General features: G+C 40.4%; 1 protein-coding gene across 3 annotated transcripts in view; it reads right to left on the bottom strand.

Annotated features, from left to right (window-relative positions):
• LOC131103025 (astrotactin-2-like) overlaps positions 1 to 24,155 on the bottom strand; it is a 239,522-nt gene that overhangs the window by 200,769 nt on the left and 14,598 nt on the right. For 2 of the 3 annotated variants that reach the window (XM_058048853.1, XM_058048863.1), the window contains exon 1: positions 8,445 to 8,937. The exons of the other annotated variant lie outside the window; for it this stretch is intronic. In XM_058048853.1, the coding sequence (XP_057904836.1) occupies positions 8,445 to 8,859 (415 nt within the window). In that variant the 5' untranslated portion in view covers positions 8,860 to 8,937. Of the gene's footprint in view, positions 1 to 8,444; positions 8,938 to 24,155 lie in introns of those variants that run through there. 3 annotated transcript variants of the gene reach the window in all.

The raw sequence follows: 24,155 nt of genomic DNA, 5'->3' as shown, positions 1-24,155 counted from the left end.
GACACTGGCAACACTGAGGTAGGTTGGATTGCAAGGTGTAGTTCCAATCCTGCCTCATGCACCGCCACTGATTGACACCGACAACACTGAAGTAGGTTGGATTGCAAGGTGTAGTTCCAATCCTGCCTCTTGCACCGCCACTAACAATAGACACTGGCAACACTGAGGTAGGTTGGATTGCAAGGTGTAGTTCCAATCCTGCCTCATGCACCGCCACTGATTGACACCGACAACACTGAAGTAGGTTGGATTGCAAGGTGTAGTTCCAATACTTCCTCATGCACCGCCACTAACAATAGACACTGGCAACACTGAGGTAGGTTGGATTGCAAGGTGTAGTTCCAATCCTTCCTCATGCACCGCCACTAACGATAGACTCTGGCAACACTTAGGGAGTTTGGATTGCAAGGTGTATTTCCAATCCTGCCTCATGCACCACCACTGATTGACACCGACAACACTGAGGTAGGCTGGATTGCAAGGTGTAGTTCCAATCCTTCCTCATGCACAGCCACTAACGATAGACACTGGCAATACTGAGGTAGTTTGGATTGCAAGGTGTAGTTCCAATCCTGCCTCTTGCACCACCACTGATTGACACCGGCAACACTGATTGGAACTACACCTTGCAATCCAACCTACCTCACTGAGGTAGGTTGGATTGCAAGGTGTAGTTCCAATCCTTCCTCATGCATCGCCACTAACAATAGACACTGGCAACACTGAGGTAGGTTGGATTGCAAGGTGTAGTTCCAATCCAATAGTTCACAGTCTAATTGATTTCTCACTGTCCTCTGTCCTCAGATTTTCTCGAAAACAAGAAATATGGTATACGCATTTTAATCAGGCAGGGGCATAAAAGTTTACATGGTTTAAACAAGGGAGCTAGCCACAGTTATTTGAACTTCCCCATACATTTTTAATGATGTGAACCTTTTATCAACTTCACAGATCTATTTTCACCGGAGTCCACTTGCACAAAAGATTTACTTTTAAAAAGCTGATGAAGAAACACATATGCTGTGCTAGTGAGCTTGTGATGCTGCAAACACTTAAAAATGCACTAACCTGGTTACAGAACCTCAAACAACCCATCAGAGATTGATCAGTGTCCCACAACATATTGTGTTGGATGAGATAAATTCAACTGTTACTTAAGGAAAATGCTTTTCATCTTCTGTTTTTGACTGCATGGTGATGGGACAGCAGCCAAACTCCCTGTGTCCCAAATGTGTCGCAGGCATTCCCAAACTAAGAGACACATTAGACATTATGTCCCACTCGGGGGTTTGCATTATGTGCTCAGGACACATCGGAGGCGGCTCCCGAAGGGCGGGGGGGTAAAAAGAGCACCTCAATTGAACTGCTCTTATAAATCAGTGCCACATTATGCAGTAAATGCATACACCAGGGAGTACAGTGGGCTGTATACTGTACATGAGCTTATGAGCTTATGCCACCAATGTGTTACATATACAACAGGCTTTGTTTTCATATACGGCAGCTGATGTTTTTCTGTTTATTGTGTGTTTTATCCATCCAGTACCAACCATTCCCACCCACATGCATACCTATGGATACTTTGGAATCGCCAATGAAGCTAACATGTTTTTAGAATGGAGGTGGGAGGGGGAGAAAAGCCACACACACACACACACAGGGACAACATGCAATCTCCACACAGAGATGCCCAAGCTGAGAATCGAACAAAGGTCTTACCATCTTCTGACTGTGTGGCCAACATGCCAACCACTCTAACACCGTGCGTGTTAGTGTGTTTTATGCTTGTGTTTTTTTTTCTCATGGTTATTATTATTAAGTCTTTTTTTAATGGTGTTGGACTTTCTACAATGACATTCTATTCTACCCTATTCTATCAAAAAAGAATGTTTAAAGACTGCTCTCTGCTTTGAAAGGGACAGAAGAATGCAAAAGAAAATGTTGAGAAAACATTGTAAAGACCAGTCAAGGAAAGATGAAGGACAAATCATCCTTTTCAAATGCCGGACAGCTAAATTGATGTCGATAGAAGGAATCCAGAAGATGTCAACAAGTGGAAAAACTATTTTGTATCTGCATTTTTTTTAGCAGATCTGCTCACAGAGAGATCACAGAAACGCTGCTGCCGTTGATTTATCGGGCAAGTGTAAAAAGGTTGACCACTGCAATTAGGAAGAACAATAAAATATTATTTGAAATGTGGTGAAATGAGTTGCTTAGCTGATTCAGGACCAAACGTTTACCGTTGTTGAGCGATGTCGACGACCTTGGAGCCACGGTTTGCACTTCTAAGATGCCACTGCTTTTTTAATGTTTGGTTAATAGCAGTGATGTCATGATACTTGGTTTGGAAAAAGGCCCAGTTTGTCAAATCCAAATTGGTTTGAGTTGTTCTTACCTCCAGGTGTGCACAAAATACAGTTAATTTATTTTTTTTGAAATATAAAAAGCCATCGTATCGATCTTGAATGTCTGGTTTTATCTTTGGACTATTCACATTTGGCTAGGTTCTGCACGGGGATGCTGACCCACAAAAACTGTATAATCCACCCACTTCTTGCAAGCTACACTTCAGTGGTACGCAAACTCCTTCTTCCTAAAAACGCAAACCATGCTACCTTCATCAATGTTGCTTCTGGGGAACCTTTGAAATGTATTTCTCATTCATCGTCTAACAAATATCACATGCCATTCCATTTTCCCGCCTCTTTTCCGCTACTCACCTTGCCCTCCCATCTACAAGCCTATTAGCTTATGCAAAACAAGATCAAACACAATGACAGCCAATCAATGTCCGTTTCCGTTTCCCACACCAAACAACTCAATCACAAGAAGCACAAAACATAAAAATGTACTTCATAAAAAGCCAATGTACATACAGAAACGCTTATATTGGAGAATAAATATTGGCTTAACAAGATTAAAATAAAGAATGAATAAATATGACTAATTAATGGGTTAATTTTGTCCAATCTCTTCTTTAAATCACTTCTATGCTTTGGTGATGTTCTTATATTTTTGGTTTACAAACAGTGTAGTTTGGCGCCAAAGAGGAGGAACAGCAACTTTAATATTGTTGTTCATAACATTTATAATGCGAGGCATAAAACAAGTGTGTTGCCCTTGTCAAATAGTTTAGCGTGTCAGCAAATCACGGTGGCAAAAGGCCAGTGTCATGGCATTGTGTCCTTTCACATCTCGCCTCTATATCATTTCTGTGACCACGATAAAAGTTTTACAGCCTGCCAGGTTGTGGATCCCTAAATGCACTAAATGCTTTTTTTTCCCCCCCAACACTAAACCTCCATGTTTGCCGACAAAAGATAGCACTTCTTGTGCTTTGCTGTGTTTGGTTAATAAGGAGCGACCACGCATCAATCGGATGTGTTCCTTTAATTGAAACCAAAGCACCAACGGAACACACACAAGGCATCAATTCACTTTCTTTAGCAATTACTGAAAAATAATGTCCCAAGGTTCTTCCTTGCCATGATTGACCCCCGGGAGCACTTTTGATTCAAATCCACTCAATAGTCTTTGCACTATTCTGTTGACACCTGCACCAGCAAACCAGACCTCTGCCAAGGCTTTAGCATTTGTCACCTGCAGGATCAATGAACAACAACAATACCTCATGAGAATGAGGGATGAGAACCTTCCGGATTAAATTGAGTGGGAACACAAAGATTACATGAAATACTTTCATTTATGTCAAGTACTGTTTCCGTCTCCGAGTATGTGCGACACACCTTCTTACTGCATGGGTATGCATTGTCACGACCGCTTCCCCATCCGTGAAGCAGTTGTGGCATTATTTGGTGGGGTGCTGCTGCATCCTGCTGGGGGCCGCTTGACGCCACGCAACAACAGTCATGAATTCTTCTGTTTGCAAGGGACCAAAAGATATTGAACTCCAGAGAAGAAGCTCATGCAAAAAGAAAGGTAAGTATATTTTGTCACAGCTACAGATAGAGTTAGTGAAGAGAGCAGGAAGGGGGCAACAAACGACAAAAAACGAGGCAGTTGTGAGAGAGGGAACTGTTGACGAGAAGGCATCCATCTCTTTGGGTATCATGATCACTTATGAACAGAACATCACAGAAGATCCAACAATGTACAGAAATTACTTTACATTTTTTTATACACACCGCCCACATTGTTTGTACATAGACTGAAGTGCCTTCACGTTGCATTCAGGACTGGTTCACTGACATGATGTGTACCGCAAATGTCGAACATTAGAAAATACACACTGTCATGTTACGTCGCATATACTTCATAACAGTTTACAGCCAATTTACTGGCACGCAAAATTGTACTGCGCACCACTGTGGAGACACAATGTTGTAAGTGTAAATGCTGCTTCTTATTATCACAATTACAACATTGGTTCTGTTCTGTTAACATATTTATGAATAAATTTGCATGTGGTCAAATAGAGCTACAGTTTACGTTCCACTTTCTCATGCACTCCAATCATGATTTTAAAAAACACTTAGTTGATACATACGAGTTTTAAAATTTAGGAAAGGCCACAATGATGTGACACCATTGAATGTAAGACCATCTAATGCATGAACAAACGATCAAACGTGACTACAATATCCTGTGATCATATCATGTAGCCTACCACATTGCTGTTCACAAGCTGATTTGTTGATAAGCACTCGGCTTCACAGAAACAGTCATTAATAGAGTGCATACATCTGCTTGTCGCCTAAATAAAACAGCTCTTGAACACCTACGTAGAATACCGTATAGGGTTTTAAAGTGCATTAAGTGCAAAATAACATGAGCTGTAGCAATGTGTACGAGGCGGTTTATGAGATATCATAGATATGTAGAGATAGATGGCTAGATAGACAGATACTAGATAGACTAGCGGTTTCAGCTGCAAACGTGCTCGCCTGAGAGCACAGAGAATCCTTTTCTCGCCAGTCGCCAGTTGGTCCTTAATGAGAACAGAAAGTGATTTACTAGCTTAGTGCTTCCAGCCCGTCCCAGCCATTCCTGCCTGGCTTTTAGCCTCCCTGCAGCAAGTTTGAAGGAAAATTAAGAGCAAGGGAAGAGATTAAAATAACACAGCAGGCTAAATATAGTCCAATAAAAACACTGTTGCCACATACTGAGTCTTCAGTTGGTTGGAAATGTGGATTCTGGACCTTTACAGCATCTGAATATGTGCAAAATATACCATATTGATACCAACATAAGACCGGTCAAAAAGACAGATCAACTCATATCCGGGGTTGAATGATTGACGCATTCAAACCAGAAGTGACTTCGACCCCAAGAAAGCCAGAGCTTTTCTTCCTGTCAGTCACACACACACACACACATAAACCAGTAACATGGCGACACCAAGCCACTGAAGAAAAGGTATGCTAGAGAATGGATGAAGTTAGTACACAACATAGCAGTTATGGTGCTAATATTAACACATAATATTAATATTCAAGGTGATCACAGGCCACAGGCCAAATATGTATAAATCCAGCTTGTGAATGTAGTCAAACTGGCCCATGTTCACTTTAAAACTTTTGCATCAGATACCTTAAAACACCAGATCATTCATAAAAATAATCTATATTTTCATATTCAAATCATACAAAATCTGTTTACAACCTTCTAAATACGTTTTTAACATTATGAGAACCCTCTAGACATGAGCCAACATCTCTATAGTCACCTTTACACTCGTATTAACAAGTTTAGTAGTATAATAAAAGTCAATAAGCCATTTAAGACATAAATAAGACTTGCGACCGTGTGTGTTGCAGTAAATGTGTTCCTGAGGGGAGCAGAGTGAGTGGTGAACACGAAATGATGTTGGGAGTTCAGAATTGAGTTGTGCATAGGAAAGTACATCTGTAATCATCGTTATAAAATAATGTTAAAGTCCTCATTTGTCACATTTTTCATATTCAACACCTGACCTGTGAAACGAGCAGCAGGGTGCCATTTACACCCATTCACTTATCTCTGTATGTGGGGGATAAAGACATGGGAGGCGTGGCATGTGTGTGTGTGGGGGGGGGGGCATGTGTGCATGATTTTGCTTGACAGCGATGCAAATTCCAGCTAAGTATCTCGTTCACTGGAAGTCCCCCCCACCACTGGACTGTGGGTGTGTTCTGGTGTGAGAATAAAATATCAATTTCATGCACATTTGCAGGACCAAATTGCATCCCTTGATTGGTGGCACAGTGAGGGCGAGGGGGTGCATGAAATGTAATCTTATTTCAACTACAACGTGGGAAAGCAGTGCTGAGTGGAAATGAAAAAAGAAGAAAAAAGACTGTCACTAAAACTGTGCTGGGGGCAGGGGGGGGGATCACTTCCTGTTCTTTCGATTAATCCAGGAGTGACTGAACCATTGTGGCGTCTGGAGGTCACGATTAACACAAAGAACAAGAATCATTATAAGATGAATGTGTTAATATGAGAAGATTTCAAATGAGAATGAAGTCGCAAGATTACACTAAAAATATCTACAATTTATTTAAGTATGAAGTTAAGAATTTTGTTTGGGATTTTATTAAACTAAAGTTTCATGGGAATAACTTTGCACTATTCACATTGTAGAAAGACATTGTAGAGATTTGAGAATGAAGTAGTTACATGAATAAACAATTCATATTAGCAGAAAGTGGCAATTGTAAAGTTGCATAATATTAATGTTATTAATTAATTAACTTTACTCTCATTGGATTCCGACTTTGGTAAATTGACAATGTTTCTTGTAATATTTCTCATATTGTCCATCCATCCATTTTCTATGCCACCTGTCCTCACCAGGATGACCAGCAGGTATGCTGGAGCCTATCCCAGCTGTCTTTGGGCGAGAGGCGGGGTACACCCTGGACTGGTGGCCAGCCAATCACAGGGCACATATAGACAAACCATTCACACTCACATTCATACCTATGGACAATTTGGAGTCACCAGTTAGTCTAGCATGTTTTTGGAATGGCCAAGAAAATGTAAACCAAGAAAATGTAAACCAAGAAGCTGTAAACCTAGAAGACGTTAACCAACAAAATGTAAACCAAGAAGATGTAAACCAAGAAGATGTAAACCAAGAAGCTGTAAACCAAGAAGCTGTAAACCAAGAAGGCGTAAACCAAGAAGCTGTAAACCAAGAAGATGCAAACCAAGAAGACGTAAACAAACAAAATGTAAACCAAGAAGGCATAAACCAAGAAGCTGTAAACCAAGAAGCTGTAAACCAAGAAGCTGTAAACCAAGAAGCTGTGAACCAAGAAGCTGTGAACCAAGAAGACGTAAACCAAGAAGACGTAAACCAAGAAAATGTAAACCAAGAAGGCTTAAACCAAGAAGACGTAATCCATCAAAATGCAAACCAACAAAATGTAAACCAAGAAGACGTAAACCAAGAAGGCTTAAACCAAGAAGGCTTAAACCAAGAAGACGTAAACCAAGAAGACGTAAACCACGAAGACGTAATCCATCAAAATGCAAACCAACAAAATGTAAACCAAGAAGACGTAAACCAACAAAATGTAAACCAAGAAGACGTAAACCAAGAAGCTGTAAACCAAAAGATGTAAACCAAGAAGATGTAAACCAAGAAGACGTAAACCAAGAAGCTGTAAACCAAGAATCTGTAAACCAAGAGGACATAATCTCCACACAGAGATGCACAAACTGAGATTCAAACTTCTCATATTATCAAAGGTTTATTAGAGGGTTAATAAACTGTTTAATTAGAGGGTTAGAGGCTTGGGGGTTGGGTTTGGGATTAGGGTTAGCCAGGTCCTACAACCCTGGTCGACACATCAAAATGGACGAACTGTTCTTCCCATCTAAGACTTGCTGCGGTTTCCTGCAGTACATTGCATCCAAATCAGAAAGTTTGGAATCAAGTTTTGGGTGGCCTGCGACTGCAAATATTATTTACTGAAGAACTAATCGGGAATCAGGGTTAGGGGTTAGGGGTTAGGGTTGCACCTCAGGATGGTTCATTAGCTAAAATTATTTGTCTGTTCTCTGGGCATTGTAGGTATAGGAGCCCCAACTTTACATAACAAAAAAGGATCTTCATGACTTCAGTCCTGTAATGTTTACTTTTACTTACTTTGACTTTTTCTTTAGCCTTGGAACATTGCATTCACCTAACTTTAATACTTTTGCACTGAATTCAACTATTCATTTTAGTGTGACTTGAAACCCCCCTAGGTTACCCCATCATTCTACTACCATCTTATGGCTATAGAAGTAGATATTTTGTTTATAGACGCCCACGTGATGATAATAATGATTATTATTATGCCACGTTTTCAAGTAATAATACACTTATTTGTTGTGCTAAAGTCGTGTCCAGCGTTTCTGGACAATTAGTGTCTCCAAGTATCTCCAAGGTGGTCTACTGGTGTCAGGGGACAACATGGAATGAGGTGGTCCGGGATCAGGGCGGTTCTTACCGAGTGTGAAGTAAGGAAGAGCCGTGTTGTCAAGATCATCCATAACGGAAATCCTCCCAGGTACATCCGTCCTGACGAATAACAGGAGCCGCGACTCCCCACCTCCTCCTCCTCCTGGTCCTCCTCCAGCGGCGCCACCTGCTCCGGCGGCACCTCCTCCTCCTGTTCCAACCGCACTCCCGGAGGCTCCCACGCCGGTGAAGCTGAACTCGTTCTCCCGGAGCACGGGCAACGTGGAGACGGTGACGGTCTTGATTTCGCACGGCGTCCCTGACGCGTGGCCCTCGCTGCCTCCGGGCGTCCCGTCGTCGCCTCCTCGTTCGGCCCGCAGCGTCTCCGCGGTTCGTGTGAGAGCGACACCGGCGAGGAGCAGCCGAAGGAGGAGCAGCGGTAGCGGCGGTGCGGTGCTCGCCATTTGGACCCCAGCTTCCTTGTGCGTGCTTGGAAGGCGACTGCCGAGTGGCCGTGGACTTAATGTGAGGAGCGGAGCAGACTCGCTCACTACACGCATATGCACGCGCACGCACACGCGCACGCACGTACACACACACAAGCAGCGATGCACTGCCGTCCAGGAGGCGGCAGCACAGGTGAGCTTGTGGGGGGCGGGGGTCCAAGGCAGTCCAGGACTTGACCTTAGCAACCTTCCTGTCGCTTCATTTTCACTTTAACACAACATTTCATTAGAAAGCAATAATTTACTGGTCCATTGAGTAGGACTGGGTGTCGTTTACATATCATTTACATATCATTTACATATCGATACCAGGCCCGAGTCTATACTTTTGAAATGGTTTCAATGTGAACAGTGCCGAACCTGCAAATTTGAAAAAGGAAAACATACATATGAATTTTCCTTAAAATAGTACTTAAAGGCTGCACGGTGGTCATGTGGTTTGTGTACAGACCTCACAGCTAGGAGAGCTGAGTTCAATTCCACCATCGGCCATCTCTGTGTGGAGTTTGCATGTTCTCCCTGTGCATGTGTGGATTTTCTCCAGGGACTCCGGTTTCCTCCCACATTCCAAAAACATGCTAGGTTAATTGGCGACTCCAAATTGTCCATAGGTATGAATGTGAGTGTGAATGGTTGTTTCTCTATATGTGCCCTGTGATTGGCTGGCGACCGGTCCAGGGTGTACCCCGCCTCTCGCCTGAAGACAGCTGGGATAGGCTCCAGCACCCCCGCGACCCTCGTGAGGATAAGCGGTAGAAAATGAATGAATGAATAGTACTTGTAATAGTTATAAAACATAAGTAAACCATATTCCAGATTTCACAACACATTGTCATATTTATCACAGCAAAACTAGTGGTGGTACGGTGGAGCTCAGAAGCCGGACGCGCAGGTGTCCGAAGTTAATGCGGACGAGAGCGTGGTGCTTCTCGCTCCAGCAAAAGTCCCCCCAATATTTCACATTGTGCGAAACCAAATACAAAAACGTGTTTCATAAACAAAATAGCAGCGCTTATGGGAGGGCACAGAGCTTATCCGGCTTACAGTAACGCCCATATAAGGGAATCCGCTCATCTGTGACATCACAAAAGCGCAGTTTTACCACGCCTTTTGAAACCGAGCCTTCCCAAACTTATTTCTGGGCTCACTTCCAAAAATTCAGACCTCATTATGTGAAACTTTGGCATGGTTTAACACCTGAATTCTACATTTTAACTACATTTATAGGTCAGAAACGTGGAAAAAGCATCATAAGCCCCCTTTAAGTTATTATTATCTTGCCTGTCCCTAGTCTGACCAAACACCGACACCTAGTGGCCAATGTGGAGTATATTACCCCATTCACGATTAGAATGCGTATACTGTCTTGTATTTGCATTTTGTTTCGTTATCATTATCACTGCAATGGACTGGGGGTGCGATGTCCCAACCGCAATGTAGCAAGGGACGACTGTATCTCGAAAATACAACTGACAGGAAGTCATTACAAAAATAAAGTTAGGATAGTATCAGGAAAAAATGTGCTGTGGAACTTTGGAGTACGTTGAAATGTTATGCAAAGATTGTGCCTTAAAATATGGCAGCAATATGTTATTATTAAACTGTATGAATCCAACTGTTATTGTAAGAATCTTTGTTATGAAACTCAAAATGGAAACCGAAAATAGATGTGTCGCCCCGTTTGTGTCATCAGTGGTTGACTGTGTAGTTATTTGCTAGTTAACACAGTTGCGCCACAAGTCATTGCTGTTATTCTGTGAATAACACATTCTTTGTGACCATCCCTTTAAATGGTGATGGTATCTGCAGGATACTGTAATTAAAGTCGGTAATATCCAAGCTTAATGGTTCACGTTTACATGGAAGTCCATTTCCATTGTTACTGTCTCATCCAACTTCTGCAAATGTACAAGTTAAATTAATCCCAACTCGGGATGTTTCACCTGAGAGATCCCACTTCCAATTACAGAATATTCACTCCGCCATGCAATAATTCACTTTGGTTGACTGCACACAGGAATGAAAACGAGACAGACAGTCTCCAAAATCATTTTCATCTCTCACATCTCTCTTGCATACGTTTTACAACAAATGGTGCAATAATATAGTATTTTTCAACCATTTTAAATGAGCCTCGGGAGTTTCGCAAGTCAGATGGCCAAAAAATGACTTGATGCTGGAATTTAGATCGACAATGATACTTCCCATAACAGCTCTTCTTGCTCTAGAATTCATTCTCAAATGCTCAAAAACAGTGCTATGTGTGGATTGTGAATAAAGTTTTAATTCTTAGAGTAGTTCTTAATATTTTTTTTTTACTCTTTTACTTATTATTAACTTGGTTATAATGTAAATGACACGCTAACCGAGGTTCCATTGTCCATACCTTTAAGCTACACACTGAAAAACGATGGTTAAAAATAACCCAAATATATCCCTCACAGCTAGGAAACCCGAGTTCAATTCCACCCTCCGCCATCTCTGTGTGGAGTTTGCATGTTCTCCCCGTGCATGTGTGGGTTTTCTCGGGGTACTCCGGTTTCCTCCCACATTCCGAAAACATGCTAGGTTAATTGGCAACTCCAAATTGTCCATAGGTATGAATGTGAGTGTGAATGGTTGTTTGTCTATATGTGCCCTGTGATTGGCTGGCCACCCGCCTCTCGCTCGAAGACAGCTGGGATAGGCTCCAGCACCCCCGCAAGCCTTGTGAGGATAAGCGGTAGAAAATGAATGAATGAATGAATCCCCGCCACTGGGTTACTACAGCACCAATTGTTTTCAATTGCTTAGTCCATTTTAACGCAGCAGAGCAGTTAAAATATTCTCCCCAATATTCTACTTGGTGCAAATAATTACGATGCTAGCTTGTTTTAACACCGTACAGTATATTGGTTATATACTCTATCAATGCTGTGTCACCATAATTAGAATTCTGGGTTGTTTCAACTACATTAATGAGGTATTTACTAACTACTAAGTACTAGCTACCAGGAAGTCTCTAACGTGGTTCTAGAAATGTGTGTTTTTCCTAATGACCTTAAGGCTGTCACCTAGTGTAGCTGTGTGATAATACCATAAGTAAACCACACTCCCAGACGTTGTCAAGCTGATTGGTTGGTCAGTACTCTAAAACTCGACTGGCTAGCACATCACTGTAAAAAAAAAAATTGCTTTTAGTTCCGTCAACTTATTTTTGTGCATCAGGTCAACTAAATTTTGCCAAAAAGTTGAGACAACTAGAAATGTTCCCAACTAATGAAATAGTTGAGTCTACTTTGAAATGTGGGTGTGGCCAACTTGTACAAGAGTGTGATGGGTTTTGCACATGCTCAGACGCTTGTGATGGTGCCATTCGTACATGCATGCACACACACACACACACATCATAAATATCACACCACACACTGACAGATGGTCATACTGTTCTTATGCTAATGTTTTAAAAATATGTTTTAAAGACAAAACATGACATTTTTAATGTTTTCAAAATAATTTTTTTGACTTTAATCCAAATTTCTGTTTGATAGCCTTTTGTTTTGTAACAAAATAGTTGATTTAACATGGCATTTCTCGTTATGATTTGTGTCAGATTTCAACCCCGACTACTGCATTCAAGAAGCTGATACATTCTGTAAAAAATTCCAAGTTGACTCAACTTTAAAAAAATTGTAATCTCTCTGCCTCGCTGCCTTAAAATTTTGATTAAATCTAGCAAATTGTTTCACGTAATTTCAACACACAACTAAGCTTCTCCAACTTAAAAGACCAAGTTGATTTGTCGTGGGAACTTCATTTTTTAGGTCAAATAACCAAATATTTTGGTTGTATCAACAATGTAAATCAAGTAATCTCAACTCATAGCAGTCTGGCTGCAACTAAATCAGGTTAACAAATTAATTATAATAAATTAAAAAAATAAATTAATTTCAATTTAATTATGAGTTGAATTTACTTGAGCTAATTAGTTAGACTAAATCAAAAGTGAGTTTAAATTACTTGAGTTCTATTGTAGACACAACAAAAATATTTGACCTAATAAAGAAAGTTCCCAAAACAAAACAATAAGTCACGTGGACTTGATCTTTTAAGTTGGAGAAACCTAGTTGTGAGTTGAAATTACCTGAAATAATTTGCTAGATTTAATAAAAATTTTACAATTTTTTTAAGTTGAGTCAACTTGGATTTTTTTTACAGTGCACGTGACTCTCAATCAGTGGAGAAGACCGTGCGGGTTAACAACAATTACTCTTACCTGCATAAAATATGGCATAAATAAGGTAGTCATTGAAATTTCAGACACATCTTAATGGAGCAGGGTAAAAAAAAAGCCTGAGGATCAATGAAGTCCAACATAATGGCTTTTAGAGGTGCTCATTTGCATAAAGCAAAACTCACTGATGCGAATTAGCTGGGCTTTGTGAGGCCTGCAGTCTGCTTTGTTGTTGTTTGCGCCACTGGCTTCACTCAGACGGTTCGCTTCTGTCGAGTACAAAATAATTATGCTCCTGCGCATGTTGGGAAGCTAAAACCTGACAATTTGTGCAGGCAGTTAATTATACTGTTCATGTTATTATTATTATTACTTGGCAGGCTTAAGCATTAGATGCTCACAGAGCTGAAGTCCCATGAGATTTTCGGGGGGTATTATTCTTTAAAAATTGTTGCTTTACTCTATGAAAAGCTTTTAAAATGGGACATTGCCAGTGTTGTTTGCTCGTGGTGTAAAGTGTACTTATAATAATTAGGTAAAAGGTACAACTTTCCCTTTGCTGCTTTGTTAGTTCATAGGCAGGATTATGCAAAGAATTATGTAGCGAAGCAAAGCTGACAAATTTTGGGAACATCCACCCGTCAAATAGCACAAAATTTAACAGTACGTCATGCTTCCAAGAACTTAACAATTTGCTATTAAAAACAGAAAATGGAACTTATTGTGACAAAGGAAGAACAGAATATAGATTGCAATATATACACTGTGTCTTATGTGAAGAGACCCGCCTCCTAGGCCTGTCACTTAATCCTGCTCGGAATGTTTTCCATTGTTTACTTTTATTTTTTATAAGCATGACAACACATTTTTTTTGTTTTGTTTTTTAACTCATTCGCTACCAAATAAGTATTTATACATATTTTAAGTTTTTTGGGGGCGAGAGGCACAAAGAAGTGATGACTCAACTCTACAATAGAAGAGCGCATGTTTGGTGCGGTTTGGAGCTGATAAAACGGCCACAAGGTGGCAGAAGTGCATTTTCTAATAGCAAGGCAGCCATCTTTGCCTTATAAAAGACCTATGCAGCAACCAGGAAGTGAAAAGGTACAAAGGAGGTCATCATTGAAGGGAAATTTGACCGCATTTTTTGTGGTGTTGATGGTATGAATGTGAGTGTGAATGGTTGTTTGTCTATATGTGCCCTGTGATTGGCTGGCGACCAGTCCAAGGTGTACCCCGTGAGGGTCGCGGGGGGTGCTGGAGCTGTCTTTGGCGAGAGGCGGGGTACACCCTGGACTGGTGGCCAGCCAATCACAGGGCACATATAGACAAACAACCATTCACACTCACATTCATACCTATGGGCAATTTGGAGTCGCCAATTAACCTAGCATGTTTTTGGAATGTGGGAGAAAACCCACGCATGCACGGGGAGAACAAACTCCCCACAGAGATAGCGGAGGGTGGAATTGAACCCTGGTCTCCTCGCTGTGAGGTCTGCGCGCTAACCACTCGACCGCCGTGCCGCCCTGCTATTTACATACCATATCAGAATAGTCCAAGAAAGCAATATTCTGTAAAAAATCTGTCAAAATCATCAAAAATGGCGGGTACAGAGAAGGATGGCTCTTCAAAAACGTCTGAGATTGAATTGAAAGCGTCTAAGAAAGTTCAAATTGTACAAAAACAACTCCTAAAACTTTCATAATGACAACAGGTGAGTTCAATTCCCATGATGTCCTATGGGCCAAACAGGAGTAGAAGCGGAGTTAATTCAAGGTAAAACTTTTGATGCCTTTTCTAAAAGCTCCAACTGAATTATCGTGAAAGATACGTACTTAGCAAAGTGTGCGGTCAGCTTGTTTGCGACACTTTGAGGAGCTAAAGACGCTGTAAATTGCCACCCTGACAGTTATTAGCATTTGAGCGATGCCCTCTGTGGTATTTAAAATGCTTCAATGATTTGCTAATAGAACAGCTAGCTTCAAAGATTTGCCAGAAGGGCAAAAGTTCTTGGATTTTTTTTTTTTTTTTTGCAACTTGCGTTTACCTCGAGGTGGCCAAAGTGCTGACATTGACAACGTGAGTGGAAGCAGATGCCGTGTCGTTTGGCTGATAGATTCCATCGAGTGGCGTCCAAACAGTAACAAGACATCACATGGGATCGATGGCTGTCGAGGAGGCTCATTCAGCGCTGCACGGAGCAAACTAAAAACAAGGGAGGGGAAAAAAAAAGTAGCAGCATTTTTATTAGCTGACTGAGAGCTTTTAAAAAGGGGTCTTCGCTTGGTTATTTGAGATTTATGGCTGTGGAAATTGCATCGACCCCGAACGCGGCAGTGTGAGGCTTCTAAATCTGTCAAAATTGAATTTAACCAACAACAAGCTTCACCTGAGACAGAGATGTTTAACGAGATGAGCGGAGAGCTTGACCTTTCGTTTCCTTTCCAAGCGAAGCATTTCTCTTTCAACAGCTGAGAGCTTCTCTGCACGGCTAGAATTGGAAAAAATTAAATTTCATGTCACTTTTTGTGGTGATTGTACCCAATATCTAAGTGTTCTCCTGTGTCAGAATACACATGGTAGCGTCCTATCCAAGATTTTCTTACGTCTTGTTATCCAATAAGCAAAAGAAGCTGCATCGCTTTTTGTGATCAATCAAAATAAAGGCTTATTTTGTGTGTTCATACACACAGTTAAGTTCACGTGACAACTCTACATAGTCCATAGTGTCATATTGGTGAATAAATTGTTATTTTGATGTAAAACTACCTTTTTTGTGTCATTTTCTGCAAACATTGTGTTATTGGCAACATGCTATCAAACAAAAACTGGCAGGTGCCATGATCCAACTGAGTGCACTCACTGAGTGCACTCAGAGGAGACTCTCTCTGCAGTCTCATGTTGGATTTCTTCTTTGTATTCAGTCAGGAAATATGCAAATATTCATATTTGTCAATTGATGTTCATGAATGTTGGTGCCAGATAAAAATGAGCAGCTTTCCAAGTTGCATAGTCACCAGTCTTATTAAATTGTATTCACATTTGGGAATGCCCAAATACCCAAATAATATGGAGGATCTCTACATAGAATTACGTATGTCAATCAAAACTGGAACTCTTGTCAGCTTACATTATCCCACCTCAACCAGGAAGTGGGCGCTAACGCATTATGTAAAAAATACAACAGCATGGCAAAATACTATACAAATACAATACAAATACAATACAAAATACAGTACAAATACAATACAAATACAATACAAACACAGTAGAAATACAAACTTCAGTACAAATACAATACAAATACAATACAAAATACAGTGCAAAATACAGTACAAATACAATAGAAAATACAATACAAATACAACACAAATACAATTCAATACAAATACAATACAATACCAAATACAGTACAAATACAATAGAAAATACAATACAAATACAACACAAATACAATACAATACAATACAAATAGTACAATACAATACCAAATACAGTACAAATACAATACAAATACAATACAAAATACAGTGCAAAATACAGTAAAAATACAATACAAAATACAACACAAATACAATACAAAATACAGTACAAATACAATATAAAATACAGTACAAATACAATACCAAATACAGTACAAATACAATAGAAATACAATACAAATACAATACAAAATACAGTGCAAAATACAGTACCAATACAATACAAAATACAAATACAAAATACAATGCAATACAAATACAATACAAAATACAGTACACATACAATATAAAATACAGTACAAATACAATACCAAATACAGTACAAATACAATACCAAATACAGTACAAATACAATACAAAATACAATGCAAATACAAATACAAATACGAATACAATACAAAATACAGTACAAATACAATACAAAATACAATACAAATACAAATACAAATACGAATACAATACAAAATACAGTACAACTACAATACAAATACAAATACAAATACAATACAGTACAAATACAAGAAAATACAGTACAAACACCATACAATACAAATACAATACAAATACAATACAAATACAATACAAATACAATACAAATACAATACAAATACAATACAAATACAATACAAATACCAGTTGGTTTTAAACATGAATGTTGTGAAATCTCCCCTGCAGGTTGAGATATTCCCTATTCAGCATTTGGCATGGGTTCAAGGCCGGTCGGGTTGGTATTTACTAAGAAAGGTTTTTATGGCCGCTGCTGTGGAAACGGTGGATTTATGTGTCAATGGATTCACGGACTGTTTGCCATCCAAGGCCACGGCGCTCGTCAGCGACAGCGGCTCCGTGGTACACTCCCGAGTGAAAGAAGATCTACCTCTCGGTGACCCCCCGCCCCTCCGCTCACCGCCTCTTCCGTCATGCTCTGTCAAGCCGGGTTTAGCGAGCACATCCTGGCCCGCTGAGTCCCTCATCCGCTAGTCCTGCCGGTGACAGAAGGTGGCGCCGGGACAGCCGGGCAAGGTCAGGAGTATGTGGCCTTACTCTCATCACTCTGGCCTTGGTCCTCAGCGTTACTTCCAGCAAAGCCCCATCACCACCTCCCCCCCACCCCCACGTCTCCATCTGTCACCATCCAAGACAGGCGCAATATTTTATTTTTGCCTTCAAGCATTTTTTATTGCCACACTGAAGCTGCTGAACGTCGGAGGAAAGGTGATTGGAGAGTTGAAATCCCTGCCTGCATGGACAAGCTCAAGGAAATAGTCCATCCACTTCGCTTGTTGACTTAATAGATTGGCGCATTAATATGGGATGCTTATATGCATTCATTTTTTGCCAGTCAAACTATATTAGGAGCTAATAAAGAGACATGGATTTTATTTGGTTCAAGCGTGAACAGTGGTGCTTTTTATTTGAAAAAAATGGTGGAACAGCATAGAACTGATTTTTAAATGTTCTGTTCCGCCCGAAGTCAGCTGGGATAGGCTCCAGCATCCCCTTGCCACCCTAATTAGGATAAGCGGTATAGAAAATGGATGGATGGATGTTCCCGGTTACATATAAGCAAGCACTTTTATCGCTAGGCAGAATTTGTGAAGCACAAGCATGTCCCAAATAGGCCAATAAAACGAAATACTACACATTACAGTGATGCTCCACTCGGCTGATTGAATGGGAACAGGGGACAACATGCCATTCCTATACAATGTTGCAACTGAATATACCAGTGGCGTATAATAATATAAATATAAATATAAATATAAATATAAATATAAATATAAATATAAATATAAATATAAATATAAATATAAATATAAATATAAATATAAATATAAATATAAAATAAATAGTTAACTATAAATAGTTGGCAGCTTCACTTTTCTAAAAAAGAATGGTTCCAGAGCTTGAGCAGCAATTTTGCAGTGTAGATTGTGTGTACGTTTAATGGTGGCCTAAAATTGAGTATCTTGACTAAATCTGTCCAAAAGTGGAAAATTATATCCTGGTTCTTGTTCCTTATTTGGTTTTGGGATTTTTTTTTTTTTAATGTCTACTACATTCAATCATATTCTATATTCTGCCCCGAGAATATACTGTATATTAAATTTCCAATGATTTATATTAAATGTAAATTAGTTATCAGCAGCCCTGTCAACATACGTACAGTACTTGAGGCGTACAGAGGCGGGAAAAAGGTCCAAAAGTCTGTCAAATCTGGACTAGCGCATTATTGGCAAAGTTAGCATATGACTTTTATCCAGTCACGGAGCCCGCCCATCGACCTTCCCCCTCAATCGACCCCCTCCTCCGTCCGTCACCCCATCAGCTCGACCCCGGGTCCTAATTGGTAGCTTCCTTGTTGACGCTGTCCTCCCACACATTGACCGCTGTAGAATCCAGGCCAACTAATTAAACAGACAAGGTGCAATTAGAGCAAGTGATAATGCAGCAACTTAATATGTGCCTGAGCGTTTATTTTCCTGGCGAGCATCAGATAAACATAATCAGATTAGTGCGGAAAGAGTATTAAGAAAGGCGACCTGATTAACTTCAGAAATGAAGCCTATGCAGCACTTTGGCCCAACGGTGATGCATTCAAGGTGAAACAGGTAATTAGGATCATTTAAAATCTTCAAGCATTTCTCTCAAGAGGAAATCAAGACTTGTTTGGCACTGAAATCAAGGAAGATGGAAGGATGCCATTTGTGCCAACGACTGGATGTTTATTGGCTTTTGTTGGCAGATGTAATTAGTCAGGCGTAAATGTATTATTATTATTTATTCATAGATAGCTTTACAATCTCCTGGATCCACAGAGACACATTTCACATTGACATTAAATATGAAATATGAAAGTTGATCAAAGGAAAACTTCTTATACATTTTCTTCTCGTAATTATGACTTTATTGGCATAATATTTAGATTGTAGTCCCTTGGGTAGGGCAAACATTAGCACACACCAATAAACACAAAGGCTTGATGTGTCCACTTTGAGCCTACATAGCTGACTGTGTTCGGGTACAGCACGTAAACGCTGTTGGAGCACATTCCAATACACCCCCCCCCCCCCCCCCCCCACCGCCCAAAACAACTTTAAATTAGCAGTACTTTAATGGCATAATATACCAAAGCCAGTGCCAAGGGACCCTCGACCCTCGGTGCTTTATATGCTCCAACACGCATCCTTCAAATGAATGGCTCGTTATCAGGCCTGTGCAGAGCTAGATGGCAAGCTATTCATTTGACTCATGTGCGTCGTATGGGCCACTGGACCTGCACCAGCAAGGCTATGGAACAAAGGCACTTATTTATGTAATATTTTGGTTTATTCCAGACAAACAGCGACAAGTGTGTGTGCGGCGCTGAACAGTTGTGGAGCTTCGCAAGGCTGGCTGAGGGCAGGTGACAAGGTGATCATGGCATAAATTGATTCCTTCATGAAAGTATAGCCTTTTGGGAACTGATGAATCCATTCAATGTTTCATTGCAGGGAAATAACCAAACCCATCTGTCATTCTATTGAATATTTTCATAGTTTGAGCATAGAAAAGCCGTTTCCTACCTTCTAAGTATTGTTTGTAATATGATTAGAGCCCTCCAGACATGACCTAATGAAACCTGAATGACCCAATACAGTAGACGTAATAGAAGCACATATTGCGCTATTGTGTATTGATATAAATGCGTTCCCTAAGGGAGCTGAGTGGCAGGTGGACAGGATGTGATGTCGGGAATTGATTTCTAGCTGCAGGTGGGTTCCAGCTACAGTCGAGTGTGTTTATACCGGGGGTGATTACCAGGGGTTATTACCAATGGTTATTACCAGGGGTGATTACCAGGGATTATTACCAGGGGTGATTACCAGGGGTTATTACCAGAGGTGATTACCAATGGTTATTACCAGGGGTGATTACCAGGGTTTTTTTTTTTTACCAGGGGTGATTATCAGGGGTGATTACCAGGGATTATTACCAGGGGTGATTACCAGGGGTTATTACCAGAGGTGATTACCAATGGTTATTACCGGGGGTGATTACCAGAGATTATTACCAGGGGTGATTACCAGGGGTTATTACCAGAGGTGATTACCAATGGTTATTACCATGGGTGATTACCAGGGATTATTACCAGGTGTGATTACCAGGGGTTATTACCAGTGGTGATTACCAGGGGTTATTACCAGGGATTATTACCGGGGTAATTACCAGGGGTGATTACCAGGGGTGCCTGCTGAGATCTTTAAGCATGTTGTTCCGCCAATCATGTCTGCTGTGTAGTGCTAGTGACCAGTGTAGACTCCATACTGCTACTAGTACTACTGCTATTCAGGAGTACTACTACTTCTGAATGCCTGATACAGTGTATTTGTACTTTAGATCATCTAGGCATTTTCATTTGAACCAAATTATATATTTTTTAGAAAAGTGAAGCTGCCAAATTTGAATTGGGACGACTTTATACTGTATACTATAATTTATATTTATATTTATATTTATATTTATATTTATATTTATATTTATATTTATATTTATATTTATATTTATATTTATATTTATATTTATATTTATATTTATATTTATATTTATATTTAATTTATTTAATGCCCTCAAAATAGCCTATAATGAAAGATCACTTTTGTACAATTTATTATTCCAAGATATAAAGTTTGTTTAAATGTGTTAGTATTATTATTATATTAATATCATTATGAGTGAGTAAAAAATGCATAAACATACGGATAAATGGAAAGATTGCAGAATCCCCTCTGTTCATTTCTGTCATTTGTAATCCCAACATGAATTGCGGTCCCCAGATGATGTTTGTGTTGCACGTGAGCGTGTCTGCGTCACGTGCGGCTTTGGCGGTGAAACAAAACAAAAGCAGCAAGTGGATTTCCTTGGTGCAATTTTCTATCCCGGAGCTGCGTGCTACCACAGTGAAGCCGTGCATGTGAAATGAAGCTAGGACGGCAGCATGCACGGACTCCCACCTCATTGACAGGCCTCTGTGACACCCCCTCCCAGTATTAGAACGTCTACCTCCAGATGACCCCATCATTTGCTCATATCCTCGCTCCATCATTTCAGTGTGAGCTGCTGGGTCAGCTGTCAAGCGCTGACAGCATGAGCAAGGCAAAGCAATATTCTGGTTGACTGAGTTCAACTCAAACGGGAATTGTTTCCAGAGTAAGAGAGCATCATCACAATGCATGTGTGGAACCATTAGCAGCCACTCCCTGGCAGCTTTAACGCCGTTCTTTTATGTCACCAACAGGGGGCAACATTGCTCTGCAATTGGAGCAATCGCAGCACCTCAACTCCACTGGTGAGGAGTCTTTGCATCATATTTACAGAGGGAAGGTTGATGAAAATACTGCAAAACAAACCACACCAGATGAGATAGGGTCTCGGACAGAGCCAGATGACTTCATTGGAACGCAGAAAACTGAATATGATGATGTTGTCGTTCAGCAATTATGGCCGAGGCCATCATGAATGTCAGAGTTAATGAATGGTACACACACAAAAATAACATGTTCGAGTTCTACTCTGACCTCATGTACAAGGGATGAGTTTACTGGGAGGTATCAAAATGTTTTTATTACACACAGTGTCGGTACGCAGTGGATTGATAGTATTTGGATTTCTACCGGGAGTGAAGGAATAAATACATTTTAAAGATGTGTACAACAACAACTGCTCCTACTACTGTGAGTCGTATAACAATATATATATATTTTTTGTTTAGTTTGACTTTTTTCCTGATTACGGCGGATCTTCTTGATCCGCATACTGATTTTTGGCTAAAGCCCTTTACATCCCGGATGCCCTTCCTGGCGAATACCGATGGTGCTTACCAGTGGAGATGAATATAAACACATACATTTCCCTTGTGGGATCATAACTGGCACAATGAACTAAAAGTCTACAAGCTGATAAATAAACGCCCACAGCTCAAGGATTTTTTTTAAAGGAGCTATGCGCAGAGTGTAAACAAGGAAAGCCACTGGGATAAAAGACATAAAAACATGTACTCTATAGCAGAGATACAGTACATATGTATTTAACGGTCAAAACTACAAAACATACGTACATGTTTGCAGGCCTTGTGTAGCCACGTAAATTCAGTATACATCATTAACCCTTTCACGCATGACGGTCACTGCAGTGGACAGCTATTAAAACGTCATTTTCAATTATGAAAATAGGTTTTGATGGCAGTGTTGCTTATAAGCCTCTAGAGTGGACGCCTGAGAATCCACCCAACACTGCTTTGTGTGGTCAACCATTGTAACTGCAGAATAATTGTGTCAACATTGAAGATGGCTGCCAGGAATTAAAACATGCCTAACACCTGTGGGATTTCTGCTCAATCCTTCTAGAGTAGGAGACTCCTGCAGGTAAAAAAAATATTTCTACATCAGGAAACACCTAATAATCACCATAGTTGTGAAAATTTCCAAGTATTGATTTTAGATTGGGAGGAAATTGCAATTTTTCAGATGTCCACCAAAGTGGACTGCATGCAATTACATGCAATTCCTGAACAGTATATCATTCTTGACAGTGTTTTATCTGAAGTAGTTTTCTTTTGTATAAATCAACATTTTATGCTATTAGATTGTAAGCTGCATTGTATATATCAATATGTATGTTTTGTGCATTATTCATTATGAGTAACAGGTACTTTTCCAGCAAATTTGCTCTCTGCTGTGGATCCTGAGGAGTTTCAAGCCATAGATGAGATGATCATGCTCTTCAAAGGCAAATTGTCTATCAAGCAATACATCTCCAAAAAACCAAAACACTGGGGTGTGAAAATTTGGGCAAGATCAGGGGCTTCAGGATACATGTACCACTTTGAAGTGTACAGGGGTGCAGCCAGCATAGGTGCAGTCAACGAATTGGGAATGGCTGCAGATGTCATCTTGCGCCTCTGTGATGACATCCAATTCAAGAACCACAAGGTGTTTTTTGATAACTACTTTTGTGGCATTCCATTAATTACTGTCTTGAAGGAAGAGGGCATCTATGTCACTGGCACATGCCGGGTCAACAGGCTTCAGGGGGCACAAACAAAACTCAGGAGTGCAACAGAACTCAAAGAAGGAGGAAGAGGAGCTACGTATCTCTGTTGGCACCAATGGTGAAGATCTTGCTGTCAAACTTTGGCTTGACACTTGGTCTCTTCCTGTCTTGGCAAGCACCTGACGGATGTTGCACAGAGATGGTCCAAGAAAGATAAGAAGATCATCACCATGGACAGGGCATTTGCAGTGAAGGTCAACAACGATTATATGGGAGTGTTTGACCTGATGGACCAAATGGTGGCAATGTATCCTCACAGATGCAAGACCAAACACTGGTACATCAGAATGTTCTTCCACTTCCTCGATGTAACCGTTGTGAATGCCTGGCATCTCCTCAGATTCTCTGGATTGGAGGAGGGTGGTCTTCTGCCTTTCAAGGCATCTGTGGCTCATTCATTGATAAATTCAGGCACTGTCCGCAAAAGGGGGAGACCAAGTGACACATCCCCACCTCCTCTTCCT

This window comes from Doryrhamphus excisus, chromosome 2, assembly GCF_030265055.1.
Source record: "Doryrhamphus excisus isolate RoL2022-K1 chromosome 2, RoL_Dexc_1.0, whole genome shotgun sequence".
Classification (NCBI taxonomy): Eukaryota; Metazoa; Chordata; class Actinopteri; order Syngnathiformes; family Syngnathidae; genus Doryrhamphus; species Doryrhamphus excisus.
The sequence above is the reverse complement of the archived record's forward strand: the minus strand, read 5'-3'. Positions and strand labels throughout refer to the sequence as shown.